This window comes from Lathyrus oleraceus, chromosome 1, assembly GCF_024323335.1.
Source record: "Lathyrus oleraceus cultivar Zhongwan6 chromosome 1, CAAS_Psat_ZW6_1.0, whole genome shotgun sequence".
NCBI classification, from domain to species: Eukaryota; Viridiplantae; Streptophyta; class Magnoliopsida; order Fabales; family Fabaceae; genus Lathyrus; species Lathyrus oleraceus.
The window spans coordinates 273700105-273717751 of NC_066579.1; the positions used below are offsets into that span (position 1 = coordinate 273700105).

The 17647-nt window shown below is 39.8% G+C and overlaps 1 protein-coding gene across 1 annotated transcript; it reads left to right on the plus strand.

Annotated features, from left to right (window-relative positions):
- Window positions 1–1415: 1415 nt before the first annotated feature.
- On the plus strand, window positions 1416–2249 carry LOC127103039 (uncharacterized). The gene has a single exon (XM_051040336.1). It carries the CDS (start codon window positions 1416–1418, stop codon window positions 2247–2249), a length of 834 nt encoding a protein of 277 aa, XP_050896293.1.
- The last annotated feature ends 15398 nt before the right edge of the window (window positions 2250–17647 follow it).

Consider the following 17647-nt stretch of genomic DNA (forward strand, 5'->3'; position numbering starts at 1 on the left):
AAGGGTGGAATGCAAGGTCTCCCGTCTGATTTTCTGTTTGCCAAAGCTACCTTGTTTGGGAAGGCCATGAGTAAGGAATCTTTTGAAGCTATATTTGTACTCCTCATCTATGGGCTAGTGTTATTTCCCAACATTGACAACTTCGTGGATGTGAACGCCATTAGGATTTTCTCTTCTCTTAATCTTGTTCTGACTCTGTTGGGTGGCACTTATTTCTCTTTGCATATGAGGAATGAAAAGGGTGGTGGTTCCATTGTATGTTGTCTGCCTCTGTTGTACAAGTGGTTTATTTCGCACTTGCCTCAGACGCTTGCCTTCAAGGAGAACAAGGGATGTCTACGGTGGTCCAAGAGACTTATGTCTCTCACTAATGATGATATCTTTTGGTATAATCGTGTTTATGATGAAATAAAGATTATTGATTCTTGTGGTGAGTTCTCCAATGTACCTCTTCTTGGTACATGTGGTGGAATTAACTACAACCCTACTTTGGCTCGCCGTCAGCTTGGGTTCCCCTTAAAGGATAAACCTAACAACATTTTGTTGGAAGGCTTATTCTTTCAAGAGGGTAAAGATCCCCAAAACCTGAAGTTAGGATGGTCCACGCCTGGCGCAAGGTTCATAGGAAAGGGAGGAATGAGCTTGGTCCGAGGAACTGTGTTGCTTTGGAACCTTACACCTCTTGGGTAAGGAAGAGAGCCCTCGAGTACCGCATGCCGTATGAGTATCCGAGACCTACCCCTATGGTTATGGTTGGGCCTTCAACCCTCCCTAATCAAGGAGTAGAGGAGTTGAGAGACGAAGACTGTTCGCGTGCTTGGGTTCGTGAGTATGAGGAGCTTCTTCAGCAACTCAAGGATAAGTATGCAATGATCGAGTTTCTAGAGCATCAGGTTATTGATGATCCCGATGATGTGGTTACTTCTCTCCTGCCTCACTCGTCTAGGTTTTGGAAGAAGAGATATGATCAGCTCGCCAAGGAGAAGGCCGACATGGAAGCAGCTTATGAGAGAGAGGTGAAGAAGCTTCGTGCGACGTATTTTCCGATCTCGAAGGCTTTAGACGACTGCTTCTAGGGCTCCATAGGATGTTTATTCTCCTTTTCTCTTGTATTGTATTTGGTTACCGAGACTGTACTACTTCTTTGGTGTGAAAAGTTTCCAAATATTATATTGCTATGAGTATTCCACAAATGTCTCAAAAAGTTCAATATTTTCAAAATATTTGCAAATAGATCCTTATAAAGTTCCTCCGATAAAAAAAAAACAAAAGCATATCCACGAGCATTGCATGCATCATATGCATAAGCAGGTTTTGGTTCCGAGCTCTTGATACAGTGGTCTAACTCTTTGCTCTTCATTTATTTTGAAGACAAGCTGACGCATCCATACCGCACTCGCGCAAATGTCAAAGCAATGGCCGAACAACTAGAGAACGAGAACAAAGAACTCAAAGAAGAAGTAAGCCGGTTATCTGCTCTGGTGGAGTCTCTGCTCCAGGCTCAGAAGCAAGCTGTAAATGTGCAAGCGTCTACGTCCAATCAAGCACCTGAAGTAGCTCCTACCTCTATACCAGCCCCTGTTATGGGATCAGTCAATGTTATGCCTTTCGGTTACCCTTGGGGGATGCCCAATAATTTCATGCCCGAAGGGCATTATCCGCAAGTGCATGCTCAGCCGACATCTAGCCCGGTCCCTGCGGTGCCACCCCCGGTGGTTAATTTTGTTCCTATTCCAGCTCCAATTCCTCAAGTCCGTGTTGACGAGACTATTTACCATTCCAAGGCCTTTGAAAACCCGAATGTGTATGACAAAATAGACGACATGAGAGACCAGTTCTCTGACTTGAGGAAGGATATGAAGGCCCTTCGAGGGAAGGAATTGTTTGGGAAGAGTGCCTCCGAGCTCTGTTTGGTCCCGAATGTAAAGATTCCGATGAAGTTCAAGGTCCCTGACTTTGAAAAATACAAGGGGAATATCTGTCCGCTCAACCATATGGTCATGTATGCTAGAAAAATGTCTACGCATACCGACAAAGACCAACTGCTCATCCATTATTTTCAAGACATCCTGTCTGGCGCTGCCTTGAAATGGTACAAGGGTCTTGACTGTGGCTCTGTGTGCACTTTCAATGACCTCAGTGAGGCTTTTGTAAGGCAGTACAAGTACAACGTGGACATGGCTCTGGACAGAGATCAACTAAGGGCGACGTCCAAAAAATATAAGGAAACCTTCAAGGAGTATGCCTAGAGGTGGAGGGAATTGGCAGCTCGGATATTGCCACCATTGGAGGAGAAGGAGATAACACAGATCTTTTTGAAGACTTTGAGATCTTTCTATTATGAGCGTATGATTGCTAGTGCTCTCTCGTACTTTACCGAAATGGTAAATATGGGGATGAGGCTAGAAGAGGGAGTCCGTGAAGGACGTCTGTCCCGTGATGATAAATTTTCGGAGAAGAAGTATGGAGGATTTGCCCAAAAGAAGGAAGGGGGGACTCATGTTGTTTCTTCCCATAATAAAAGAAGGTCCTCTGTGAGGAGGAAAGAAGTTCGACCAACCGTCAACCAACACCAGGTGGCTCATATAGCACCTGTTTTCAGAGAAGCTCAACAACCACAACAACAATCTCGTCAACAACAACAGGCTTACCAGCCTCGTAGCAACAATAACAACAACAACACCAACAATTATGAGAGGAAGAGGGTGACTTTTGACCCGATTCCTATGACTTATGCTGAACTATACCCTTCCTTGATTGATAGGAAGTTGATAACTCCACGTGATCCTTCTACTGTGCCAACCAATCCGCAATGGTGGTACAAGCCTGAACTTCATTGTGTATATCATTCCGGCGCGCCCGAACATGATGTAGAGAACGGCTTTCCGTTGAAGACGAAGGTGTAAGACCTTGTGAGGAGTGGGATACTATTCTTTGAGGATGTAGGCCCTAATGTTAAGAAGAACCCATTGCCCGAGCATGGGAAGGCGGCTGTCAACATGGTCCAGGGTTGCCCTGGCAAATATAAGGTCCTTTATGTGAATGATATAAGGCAGTCCCTGGTGGAAATGCATAGGCCGTTGTGTGAGCACAGTCACTATGAGCACGATCATGATAGGTGCCATGTGTGCACTGTCAATGAAAGAGGATGCCACAAGATAAGAAGGGACATCCAAGAGATGCTATACCAAGGGATGATCGAGATACTTCAAAATCGTCATGAGGATGAAGCTGATGTTATTACCCCCATGTTCAATATTCCTGATCCTGTTGTCATCAAGTATGATGGCGGCAAAAGGAAGGTGGTGCCAACTCTTGTGATAAAGCCAACGTGCCCTGTCCCGTATGTGTCAGATAAAGCGGTCCCGTACCCTTACAATGTTGTTATGCTTGAAGATGGGAAGGAGGTGCCGTTGCCCTCAACCTCTGTTGTAAGCATATCCGATGTTAGTGGAGTGACCCTTAGTGGTCGTGTTTTCTTGGCTAAGCCGAAATCCCATGAAAACATCGTGAAGAGGGATGTTGTTAGTGCTGCCGGTCCCGTGGGGACTTCTTCTTCAAATCATTCCATTCCTGCTGTGAAGGGTGTTGACCCTGTTGTTGTCAAAACTGATAAAGCTCCTGTCTGGCATATTGAGAGAGGATGGTGATAAGATGTTGAGGCTCATCAAGAGGAGCGAGTACAACGTTGTGGAGCAGTTGCTTCAAACTTCATCAATGATATCTGTCCTATCTTTGTTGATGAATTCAGAGCCACACCGTGAAGTGTTGCAAAGGTTGTTGGACGTGGCATACGTGAATCACGATGTCACAGTTGAACAGTTTGATAGCATTGTTGCCAATATAACTGCCTGCAACAATTTGAGCTTTTGCGATGATGATCTTCCCAAGGAGGGAAAAGACCTTAATTTGGCCTTACATATCTCTATGAACTGCAAAGACAATGCCCTGTCCAATGTGTTGGTGGACATAGGGTCATCACTTAATGTATTGCCAAAGTCCACTCTCGTTAAACTTTCATATCAGGGGCCTCCCATAAGGTAGAGTGGAGTGGTAGTATAGCTTTTGATGGATAGCGCAAGACCGTGATCGGTGAATTAGACCTCCCGATCAAAATTGGACCAGTGATTTCCAGATCACTTTCCAAGTTATGGACATACATCCGTCGTACAGCTATTTACTTGGTAGACCATGGATTCACGAGGCAGGCGCCGTGACATCCACCTTACACAAAAAGTTGAAGTTCGTCAAGAACAAGAAGTTGGTGGTGATAGGGGAAGAGAAGGCTCTCTTGGTCAGCCATTTATCTTCCTTTTCCTACATCGATGCTGAGGATGAGGTTGGAACTCCATTCCAAGCCTTATCTATTGTTGAGCCTTCTAGGAAAGGACCTTCTTACATTGTCTCCTACAATGATGCAAAGTTGGCCATCGAGCGTGGCGCAACTAATGGTTTGGGGAAAATGATAAAGATGGAAGATAATAAATCTCGGGCTGGTATAGGGTATTATTCCGGTGTTTCTAATGATCTTGGGCTGTTTCAGAGTGGAGGTTTCATCCACACCGATGGAGATCACGAAGCTGCTGCCATCATTGAAGAATATGAAGACCTCGGCAACTTTGTCATACCCAACGGGATCTGCAATAATTGGGTCGCTGTTGATGTTCCAATAGTTATCCATTAGTCAACGTAATATGTTCATTCCTGTTTAAAAACCCTTCTCCCATGCCAAAGGGAGAAGTGAAAACATTGTTGGCATAATTTGTTAATACAATGATATTCATTCAACAATCGCATGTTAAATGTTTGTTTTCCAAATTATTTTTCACTTTTGGCTTTTCGCATGAAATTGGTGATCACCATAAAACCCTAAAAAAGAGAATAAAATCAATTTTTCATCTGCATAATAATTTTCCTTGTTTGAATTCTGAAATCTCTTTTATACTCAAAATCATTATGCAGGTTGATCAAACCCATTGAACATAATGATCCAACACCATCTCCCAACTTTGAGTTCCTTGTATTTGAGGAAGAAGAAGATGATGTTGAAGATATTCTTGATGAGATTACCCGTCTGCTTGAGTACGAGGAAAAGATCATTCAGCCACATCTTGAGAATCTGGAAATAGTCAATTTGGGGTCTGAAGATGGCATTCATGAAGTGAAGATTGGGGCACTCCTTGAAGAGTCTGTTAAGAAGGGGTTGATTGAGTTGCTACGAGAATATGTCGATGTCTTTTCCTGGTCGTATGAAGACATGCCTGGTCTAGATACTAATATCGCGCAACATTTCTTACCATTGAAGCCTGAGTGTGTACCTGTGAAGCAAAAGCTCAGAAGAACTCATCCTGATATGGCAGTGAAGATTAAAGAAGAAGTTCAGAAGCAAATTGATGCGGGGTTTCTGGTGACTTCTACATATCCTCAATGGGTGGCCAATATTGTGCCTGTATCTAAAAAAGACGGAAAAGTCTGAATGTGCGTGGATTACCATGACTTGAATAAAGCTAGCCCAAAAGATGATTTTCCTCTACCACACATTGATATGTTGGTAGACAATACAACTAAATTCAATGTCTTTTAATTTATGGACGGATTTTCCGGTTATAATCAGATTAAAGTGGCACCCAAGGATATGGAGAAGACAACATTCATCACACCTTGGGGAACATTCTGTTATCGAGTGATGCCCTTCGGTTTGAAGAACGCCGGAGCCACGTATGAACGTGCTATGACTACCTTGTTTCATGATATGATGCACAAGGAGATCAAGGTGTATGTCGACGATATGATTGCAAAGTCGAAAACGGAAGTTGAACATGTAGGCAACTTGTTGAAGCTTTTCTAGCGTTTGAGGAAGTACAAACTCCGCTTGAATCTAAACAAGTGTACATTTGGAGTCCGTTCCGGCATGTTATTGGGCTTTATTGTCAGCGAGAGGGGTATTGAAGTTGATCCTGCCAAGGTCAAAGCAATAAAAGAGATGCCTGCGCCCAAAATAGAGAAGCAAGTCCGAGGTTTTCTTGGCCGCTTGAATTACATTTCGAGATTTATATCCCACATGACTGCCACATGTGCGCCTATATTCAAGCTACTCCGGAAAGATCAACGTCATGATTGGACCAAGGATTGCCAAAAGGCCTTTGACAGTATCAAAGAGTATCTGTCCGAGCCTCCGATTCTGTCTCCGCCTGTTGAAGGGAGACCATTGATTATGTATTTGACTATGCTTGATGATTCCATGGGTTGTGTCCTTTGTCAGCAAGATGAATCAGGAAAGAAAGAATATGCAATATACTACTTGAGTAAGAAGTTCACCAACTGTGAGTCTCGAAACTCAATGCTTGAGAAGACATGATGTGCTTTGGCTTGGGTTGCTAAGCGTTTACGCCAGTATATGTTGAATCATACAACTTGGTTGATATCCAAAATGGATCCGATCAAGTATATCTTTGAGAAGCCTGCTTTAACTTGGATGATATTGAGTATCGAGCTCAAAAAGCCATTAAAGGTAGTATCTTGGCTGACCATTTGGCGCATCAGACAATTGAATATTATCAGTCTGTGCAATACGACTTCCCTGATGAGGAGATTCTGTATTTGAAAATGAAAGATTGTGATGAGCCTACGCTCGATGAAGGGCCAAAGCCTGGTTCCCGATGGGGTATGATGTTCGATGGTGTTGTCAATCAGTATGGAAATGGCATTGGGGCAGTGATTATTACTCCTCAAGGCACACATTTTCCTTTTACAGCATGGCTAACTTTCAAATGCACGAATAATATGGCGGAGTATAAGGCCTATATTATTGGTTTGGAAGAATGTGTTGATCTTAGGATCATACATCTTGATGTTTATGGCGATTCGGCCCTTGTTGTTAATCAGATTAAGGGTGAATGGGAGACGAATCATCCTGGCCTCATCCCATATAGAGATTATGTGAGGAGGATTTCAACTTTCTTTACTAAAGTTGACTTCCATCATATTCCTCGAGATGAGAGTCGGATGGCGGATACTCTCGCTACGCTCGCTTCAATGATTGCTGTCAATTATTGGAATGAAGTCCCAAAGATTACCGTGATGCGCTTGGATAGACCAGCTCACGTGTTTGCAGTTGAGGAGGTGAAAGATGATAAGCCATGGTATTATGATATGAAGTGCTTTCTCCAAAGTCAGACTTACCCTCCTGGGGCATCTGTTAAAGATAAGAAGACTTTGAGGAGATTATCTGGCAGTTTCTACTTTAATGGTGATGTGCTTTTCAAGAGAAATGTTGACATGGTTCTGCTCAGATGCGTGGATAGACACGAAGCAGACCTGTTGATCACTGAAGTCCATGAGGGTTCATTTGGTACTCATTCCAATGGACATGCTATGGCAAAAAAGATGTTGAGAGCAGGCTACTATTAGCTAACAATGGAGTCTAACTGCTGCAAATACGTAAAGAAATGTCACAAGTGTCAGATTTATGCGGACAAGATTCATGTTCCCCCGACACTTCTGAATGTTATTTCCTCACCATGGCCTTTCTCCGTGTGGGGAATTAACATGATTGGCATGGTTGAGCCTAAGGCGTCAAACGATCACCGTTTTATTCTTGTAGCCATTGATTACTTCACCGAGTGGGTTGAAGCGGCATCGTATGCAAATGTGACCAGGAAGGTGGTTGTGAGGTTTATCAAGAACCAACGCATATGCCGATATGGTGTGCCAGGCAAGATCATTACTGATAATGGATCTAACTTGAACAATAAGATGATGAAAGAGCTGTGTAGTGAGTTCAAGATTGCACATCATAATTCTTCTCCCTATAGACCCAAGATGAATGGGGCTGTTGAAGTTGCTAACAAGAACATCAAGAAGATTATTCAGAAGATGGTTGTTACGTGCAAAGATTGGCATGAGATGTTGCCATTTGCTTTGCATGGCTATCGTACATCCATCCTCACTTCAACAGGGGCAACCCCTTTCTCCCTTGTATATGGAATGTAGGTTGTGCTCCCCATAGAGGTCGAGATCCCATCAATGAGAGTCTTGATGGAAGCCAAGTTGACTGAGGCTAAATGGGTTCAGAGTCGTTATGACCAACTAAATTTGATTGAAGAGAAGAGATTAACCGCCATGTGCCATGGTCATTTATATCAATAAAGGATGAAAAAAGCCTTTGATAAGAAGGTCAAGCCTCGTGTGTTACGAGAAGGTGACCTCGTGCTCAAGAAAGTCTTGTCCTTCGCGCTCGATTCCAGGGGCAAGTGGAATCCAAACTATGAAGGTCCATACGTTGTTAAGAGAGCCTTTTCAGGCGGTGCTTTGTTGCTCACAACTATGGATGGGGAGGATTTCACTCGTCCTGTGAATTCAGATGCAGTCAAGAAATACTTCGCCTAAAAAAAAGAATAGCTCGATAAGTTGAAAACCCGAAAGGGCAACTTAGGCAAAAACGAGCGTCTCGGTGAATTGAAAATCCGAAAGGGAAATCCAGGCAAAAGTTAGAGACATAAAAAAATGAATATATATCCCGCTAGATTTAATACCTCACCCTGGGGCAATCTAGGCAAAAATTAGGGATTTGGCAAGTAACTGCATCCTGACAAGACTTTGTTCTACAATTGTCATCTGTCAAAGATTCTCGCTCAGTCATTATCAACTGAAGTTTCGAATACAATGGATTCAGAGTTGGTGGAGAAATGGTCATTATGTTCAATATAGCCCTTTTCCATGTATATCACCAATTTCAAACTTGTAAAGATCCATGGAGTCTAGCCATTTGCGGACTACCATTCTCTTAAATAAATTTGAGCCTTTATCCAATTCTTTCCACTCTTATTTGTTTCTGTTTAACAAATGTTTGCATGTTTTAATTGATGAATATCAGTGTTTTAAACAAATAAAATTTTCATGAATAAACTGTTTTAAACAAAGTGAACATTCACAATGACTGAAAGGATAAGTGGGATGTCCTCAATGCTTTCCCAAGGATAGTATGATCACCAAAGGGTAATACATTTATTCATATTCTGGCGTCCTTGCTCCTTATATCCTCTTCATCAGCTTTCAAGTTGTCTCCTCAACCGAGCGCAGAAAGAGTAATACATCATCAGCCTCCCAAAGAGTCTGGTATGAGAAGTTCTCCTTGATGGCAGTGGATTGATCTGTCTTATTGATTGCTTTCCCCTAGCTGAATTTTTGGATGTTCATCCAATACATTCCCGGTAGTTTGTTTGTGTATACATACCTATTTCTCCCGCGAAGCTTTAGCAATCCATGATTGGTATATGGTTGATCTGTGAATGATCCCTTCTTTTCTATTTTTGCCTCGATATATTTAGAGATATGTATCCCTCTATATCAGGCGCTAGCATTTATGTTTTATCAACTGTATGGTTGTCATCCCTTATGTGGACTGACCTAAAATACCTTATAGATTGATAAAAGTTGATATGCTTTAAGTTGAGAATATTCCTTGTCTCATTATCCTGACTGTCTACTCACGAGGAAGGTTGTTTTCCCCAGCATGAGTAAGAATCTCTAACGGAGTAAGCATGTGTTCCCTGCAGAGCTACCTTTCCATATGATTGACTCCTCAGCAGGAAGTTTCCTAGTGCAATTGATGAAGGGATTATTTCTCACTTTATTTGTTTTGAAAAAGGGTATCCCCGGTGTTGCTTATTGATGAAGGATTCATTTCCAATTTCTCCAGCAAGGGTAGTTTCCTCAAGAGCATTTACAACTTGCCCCCAGTAGGGTTGCCAGATCAAAGTTTGATGTTTGTATCTCCTTCGAGTCTGAAGATTTCTTCTAGCATTAAGAGATGGTGGTGAAAATGTTTACTTCCTTCCCCAAGTGGAGCAAAATGCTATTATTCCCCTTTTGTAGAGTTTCCTCTCTGACAGATAGAAGGGAGTGTTTTGATTGATGGACATCTGATTGGTGGTTGTTCCCCATGGAATTTTACATCATTCCTTAATAAACTTCCCCAGTAGAGTTTCTTCTCCGGCGGATATTATTGTTATTAAACTACCTATCCCCAAGAGAGTTGATGGAAACTCCCCGACAGATTTTCTGCATCTTCCTTATGTCAGGATTGTTTGCTCCTGGAAGACTTCTCCCGTGCAGAGTGTTATCTCCTGCAGTTGGAAGCTTTGACTTTGCCTATCCCTAGCTATGGTTAAAGTCTTCCCTTGTTTATTCTTATTCCAGAGATAATCCCCGTCAAAGTTGAATTCTCTGTTTGATCATCTTCTTTCGCTGCTCCTGAATACATCTTCTTTGTATCCTCAGCGAGTTTAGCCTTGGGATAGGGTTTGATATCCCCGATGATTTACTTTCATCCTTCTCGGGTTATTCCCAAGTTGAGTTCTCCAGTAGGCTTCGCCCTTCTTGTCGAGACGTTTGTCGAGTGTCTGTTTGTGATTCTTGGACTTGTTTGTGTTAGATATGTCTGTTTGTTAGCATTAATTATACACAAATCATGCATATACATGCATAATCATAGCATTCATATATTCATGATGCATTCTTTGCCATATATCTTTGCTTGATATCTCCTGCTATTGGTGAAATGTTCTTCCCCAAGCAGATGTTTGTGTTTGATCTCTCTATATAAAGTCAGCCCCATGGGCGGAAAGTGTCTATCTTTTCTTCTTTCTTCCCCACTGAGTTATGTTCTCGTGGATGATTATTGTTTCAGTTTCCTCCCCAATAGTGTATCGGGATGGAATTACTCCCCTGAGTTATATCCTCATCGGGTTGAGTCTTGTTTGATTGTGTCTTTCTAGTTTGTTCCAAGATTGATTTCCTTTCTTGTTATCCCCCTGCAGTTCCTTGTGGTCCAGTTGTTCAATTGCTAAGTAACCAGTAATTGTTCATTCTTTCCCTAGTGGATTTTGTGGCCTTCTACCCAGTAACCGGTAGTTGTAAGTCCTATTTTTTGGTTTTCTACCCAGTAACCGGTAGATGTAATCCTCTCTCTGTTGCTTATCTTTACCCAATATTCGGTATTGATATTCCTTCGTTTTTGAGTAAACCACCCAGTAACCGGTGATATATCTCTTGGATAATTCCTGTTGTCAGGAAATTTGTTCCTAGCGAGTCATCCTTCATTTACCCTTTGTTTGGTAATGATTGTTTCTCCTTCTGATTGGTCATCATTTTATACCTAGTAACCGGTATCCCGATGTCCTTTCTTTTCGGTCGATTTATCCTTTATTAACCCAGTAACCGGTTACGGATAATCTTCCAGGCGAGTATGTTATCCACGTTTTTTACCCGTATAACGGTAGTAGATAATATATCTCATGCGCTCTTCAGTCGAAGTCTTTTTCTTCCCCAATCGAGTAAGGTTCGTATTTCCTTGTGGAATCGAATGTCCATCATGTAAGTCGAGTTTGCTTTTTCAGCCCTCCTTTCGGATGATGAGTGTAACACCCTTCTAAAATACCCCAAATATTTAATTTACAACAACAAATATATAAATCAGAGTAATTATTGCAGTTAAGGGTGTCACACAACACTTCACACATTTCACCATAAAATCAGTCATGCTCATTATTTAATTCAACATAAACACTTCTTGCAAAATACGCAGCGGATAGAGATCATTCAACATATGTAATACATTACACATAAAATTATTCAACAAGTTAAAACATCCCATCCCGATGTTACATCTATCAGAGCATGACCCACTAAGGAGACCACACTAGACTCCAAGCACTAGCTTCTACTCACTCAATGCTCGTTACCTGAAAAATAGTTGTAAGGGTGAGTTCCTCAATCGATATAATAAGCATTATAAATCATCATGTAATGCTAAGTAAATTTACACGTTAATCACCCTAATCATATCATGCATTCAGTAACGGCACATCAACTCAAATATCATACTCAATAACAACGTAAAATGCAACTCAATAACAACATAAAATGCAACTCAAATGAGACTCGACTCGTCATGCATGTGGTACCAATCAGAGTAAAACTCCCAACTTAAAATCATTTCCATTTTATTGGGCATCAAGGCATAAGCCTTCAACTTTCAACTTAAAATTTGCCAATCCAGGCCAACGTGGTGTGAGCAAAGCTCCATCAAGGCGTAAGCCTTCAACTTTCAACTTAAAATTTGCCAATCCAGGCCAACGTGGTGTGAGCAAAGCTCCGACTTAATGCATATGAATGTACATGGCATACACGACTTTACAATTCCGACAACATAATAATAATAGCAACACAACAAGGTTTTCAACATAATCAACTTATAATCAACTTTGGCTCATCAAGCCTACAACTCAGTATTTTTAACAACTTTCCGTACATGGAACAACTTAACAACTCAGTCATACTTGCATCGACACTTTATAACACAAACCCAACAAATTTTACTCATCAAAATTGACTACAATATTACTTCATAACATAACTCAATCCCTACTATGTCACATACCAACCTAGGCAAATCACCAATTATGTTCACAACATTAAAATATCAATTTTTCACTTTTCCAACAGTGTTAACCGGTTAACGCCCTGGGTTAACCGGTTAACGCAGGACAAAACACATTTTCTGGCAAAACGCAACAGTGTTAACCGGTTAACGCCCTGGGTTAACCGGTTAACGCGGGCAAAACAACACATTTTCACAAAATATAACAGTGTTAACCGGTTAACGCCCTGGGTTAACCGGTTAACGCAGACAAAACAGCAGTTCCTGCGCTAACACAAGGCAGAATGCAGAGTTCTCCGCATTTTCCGCCGTTGGAGGACTTCCGGACCTCCGATTCAATTTCCGTAAAAAGCTATACGTTCGGGGGAACACGACTCACACAATTACGGACTCAATTACAGCTTTAATACAACTTATTCATCACAATATTTCAGCATTCAACATCCCAATTAGGGTCATTTCAACGGTTTATCACTACCCATGACATGTTAATCTATAATACCCAGTAAACGACGATAAACCCCCCTTACCTGAGATAATCCGGCAAATCTCTAAGCTTCAAGTTTTTCCGTTCTTCAACCTTTGCTCTCTAGCTCTTCCTCTTTGCCCTTTCTCCACTTTCCACTTTTCAGCCGCTTCTCTGTTTCACGTGAAAACTCTTTACCAACAATGAAACCCTTTTTTTTTCTTATTCCAACTTATATATTTTCCAATAATTATTATTCCAAATAATAGTAATAATAATAATCCAATAATTCAATTTATTTAATTAAATTAATAATTATATTATTAACTTAATTTAAATAATTCTCTTATTTTATTCGGGGTGTTACAATGAGTGTCTTGGATATGTTCCCAATTCACGCCTGATTGGTCACCTATTATATACCCAGTAACCGGTATCACCGGTGTTCCTTCCTTCTACTCCCTATTATGACTTTTCGTCCCCTATGGAGTCAGATTTTCTTGAGTTGAGATGTGCCTTTTGGGTCCTCCTCGGATGTTTCGGACGATTGATATCTTTCACCCTTATACCGGTCTTAGATATTCTTTCTCCCTGAGCATGTTGTTCTCTCACCCAGTAACTGGTGTTTTGATAAGATGTCTCTCTTTGAGTTTATTACCCAGTAACCGGTAATATCTTGTTGTTTCTTCCTCAGCTGGGTCCTTTGTGGACATCCCCGTCTGAGTCCGGATTTTTTATCCGATGTATCCTTTGTGGATAGTTTTGCTGTATTAGCATATTCCCCAATACATGCATCTTTGCGTCAGCTCGAGTCTTTCCATCGATTTATTTTCGTGGAATCCCTTCGGGTTTCCCAGCAAGTTTTCAAGTTGTGACCTGCTCACACATTTTTACCTTATTTCCCCCAGAGTCTCTGTCTCCCTAGTCAGTGTGTTACTCCTATGGATCTTCAGTTTCTCCCGATTTCTTTTCCTTTGTGGCAATTATTCACCATGAAGATTTTTTTTGGATGCATACATTTGCATCATGAGGTCTCTTAGGGACCAAAATTTGTCTCTTTGCTATTATTTAAGCTCATTCTATCTCGTCAAGATGAAGATTTTAAACTTCATATCTCCGGCTAGAATGACCTTAAATAGGGGCATATGTAAGACCCTAATTTTGACCCTAAGATCCCTCATGGCATCATGTTATTGCACAAGTACATTGCCTAAAGGATCATAGCATGTTTGGCTCCTTAAACCTAGGGTTGGGACTTGTTTGAGTTATTTGAGATCACCAAGAATGCTTGTATTGTATGTTATTGCATTTCTTATTTGATTACTAACCAAAAGCACAAAAATATGTCACTAACTCTTTTTGTTTTGAAGCTCAAGCGATCATGTGCTCCACAATGCTCCTAGGAGGCTCCTAAGCCCAATGCAATGGCTAGATGAAGATGAGAAAAATCATGAAAATGGTCCACAAAGTTCCTAATCATCATATATGTCTCCCAAGTATCTCAATTTTCAAATTTTATCAAGATAACCCAAAGGGCTTGAAGATTGTTTCCCAAGGAAACCCTAATCTCACTGCGCTTTGACTGTGCCTTGCCCATGAAGCAATCTCAACCTCTGATCAAATTTAATCAAGGGAAGTTCTTTCATTTATCATTTTATGTATATGTGAGCCTATTTTAGGCCCCTAAATCATTTATTCATCAAGATTGGAAGTTTGACTTTGAAAAGTTGACAAGTCAAGTCATCTGACTAAGCTGAGGATCAATGAGCTATAACTTTTGATATTTTTGTCAAATGAAGATGACCCCAAAAGAAACAATGTTCCTAAGAACCACATGAACAACTTTCGTTTTCATCAACAATCCATTTGAAGCTTGTAAGGTCATCATTCATTTCAAAACATTATAGGTCATTTTGACTGAAACCCTAATTTGGGTCAACTTTCCAAGGGCATAACTTTCTCAATTTTTATGATTTTGAGTTGGGACAAAAGGAATTGGAAATCTAGAGATGTCTAATTCAACTGTTATATTGTACAAAACTTCATAATCCAAAAGGAAATACATGTGCCATTGCAAAAGATGATATGTCATCTTTGACCTAATTCATTGAATTTGAAAAAGTACCCAACTTCAAATGCCCATAACTTTGTCATAGAAAATCCAAATGATGCAAAATTTGAGTCTAAATTGACTATCTTGAAAAGATATACAATGTTAATGTTTTAGATGTTTTCATTTAATGCGTGTATCATGACGAAAGAGGGGTTTGATCAAGCTTACTTTTGGTTAACTTTTTCAAACTGATTTGAACATGTCTTACACTTGAACTTTCCAAGCCAGTTTTGATCAATTTGCGCATGTCAAATGGTTTTTTTTCCCAACATGACTTTTGTTACTTATTTCAGAAGCTTTCCACACATTATTCACAATAGTCATTTCGATCTACCATTTGGGAGATTCGATTTTCTTTTCATTTATGTGTATTTTTGACATTTTATGTTAAAACTTGAGATGCAAGCATTTTCCATTTCATGTGCACGACCACATGCTTTCCATATGATCTCAGCAAGCTCCTTCAACCATTCATGGGCCTCTCACACATCTACCAAGGCCCATGCATTCAAAATGTCAATTCCCATGCACATGAGCAAAGTGTGAATTCAGATGCATTCACCTATAAATAAGGGCTTCCTCTCCTTCATTTCATAACCTTTTGGAGATCCCATATGCTGCTGAACTGAAACCATAACCCTCACCAAAGGAATCACTCACTTTTTCAATATTTTCGAGCTTGAAATTCAGCAACATTAGTTGAGTTTCAAAGCTAGATTCCTTAGCCAATCATCTTTCCTACATTCATAGATAAAAAAGGAGCAAGAAGTTTGAATAATTCGTGGCTAGAAACTCACCATTTTGAAGGTATAAGCTCAAACTATTTGGATTTGAAACTCATAATTCAATGTAGTATTCTTGTGTTTTTGTGGTTCTCTGAAGTCCTCATACTTGAGACAAGCTTTTGGTTCATTCAATTTTTCATTTCAAGATCAATTCGTGGGGACACCATGATTTTACTCCTTCATCTTTCTCTCAATATAGGAAGAATGAGAGGAATCTAATGGTACAATGATGATCTACATCACATGAGCTTCATTTTCATGCCTTTGTTTTCCATTTTTGATAAGATTTGTTTTCCTGCAGTTCTGGCCGGATTCTGTTAGGCTGACCGGAGAAGATGGTGGGTTCCACCACCACCACCACGTGTGTTAACCATAACCCTTGGATATCTCTCTCACGATCTAATCTCGTGCATCCATTTTGATTACTTCTTTTAATGCATTATGTTGTGCTGTTGACTGGAGTGCATCATGCATCCTCAGATCCAGACTGTGTACCATTGCCACATCAATTAATGAGACGAATCCGGCGGCTCAACATTTTTCGTTTTATTTCATTTTCTCTTTATTTTCTTTTAATTCATTCTATTTTAAATAATTCATTAAAAATTCATATGAGGTCAGAAAAATATGACACCAACTTAAAAATTTTTCTTGAAAAATCTAGTTTCATATTATGATTTCTAATTATTTTTTTGACCTCATTTGATATTTTTTATGAATTATTTGGTTTTTAATGATTTTAAAATGCCTTCTGACTTTAGAAAAATACAAAAATATTTTCATAGCATCTATGGATCATGACAAGTCAATGAAAAATAGTCTCAGCAATTTCTTGTTTGTTTTGAGATTATTTGAGATTTTAATTCATATTATGCTATTTTTGGTTGTTTTTAATTGATTTTAATTACTTTCTCACTTTAAAAATTTGTGAGAAAATTAGTCAAAGTTTGTTTGACTATGTCGAACCTATGAAAATTTAATTGGACTTAGTGAAGTTGTTTTGGATTGAATTTGAGGTTCAACTTTGTTTGTTTATTTTTTATTTGTATTTTCTTTAAATTCAAAAATTACCAAAAAAATATTGTGGACTTCTTGACTTGTTATATTCATTTCTCTTCTGTTTGGTGTTGATCAAGGTTGAATTGATTCAACTTTGATCAAATTCATTGGATCTTGTGGTTTGAGAATCCTTAAGGATCATCACCTAGAAAGATGAATGAATTTGATCAAGGATGAGTTATCCCTTGATCAATTGGGATTGGTTGTTATCTTCTTACCCCCCTCCCTTTCATCTTCATCCTTTTCCTTCCTTCATTGGCCAATGAGTTAAAGTCTTGAGGTTGGTCTTGACAAAGAGAAGTTTAATCTTCTTTGATCCAAACCAAACTCAACTTGGTCCATGATCAAGTGAGTTATTTTGTGTGAAAGATAGGTTACTTCTTGGTCAAGCAACTAACCAAAAGTCAATACAAGGCCCTTCCTCTTTTGTTTGGCATGGCAAGTTTATGGAGCTTGGCTTACTAGGCATGACCTCTAACTTGTATTCTTTGCCTATATTCTTATTGACCGACCTCAGATAGGTGTGGCTACTATATTAGTCCACTTACGATTGCTTAACATAGCGCTACATTGTCTTATGACAAGCTAACATAACTCTACTAACTACTAAGTTTAATTTGAGCTTTTAAATTCTTGTCATTTACTTTTAATGTCCTTTATTTCTTGCTCATTATTCATCTTGATTTTCATTTTGCTCACTTGAGCACATATTTTATGTTTATCTCATTTTTCTTTTACTCATTTGAGCCCATTATTGTATATAAATATATTGCTAGGACTTA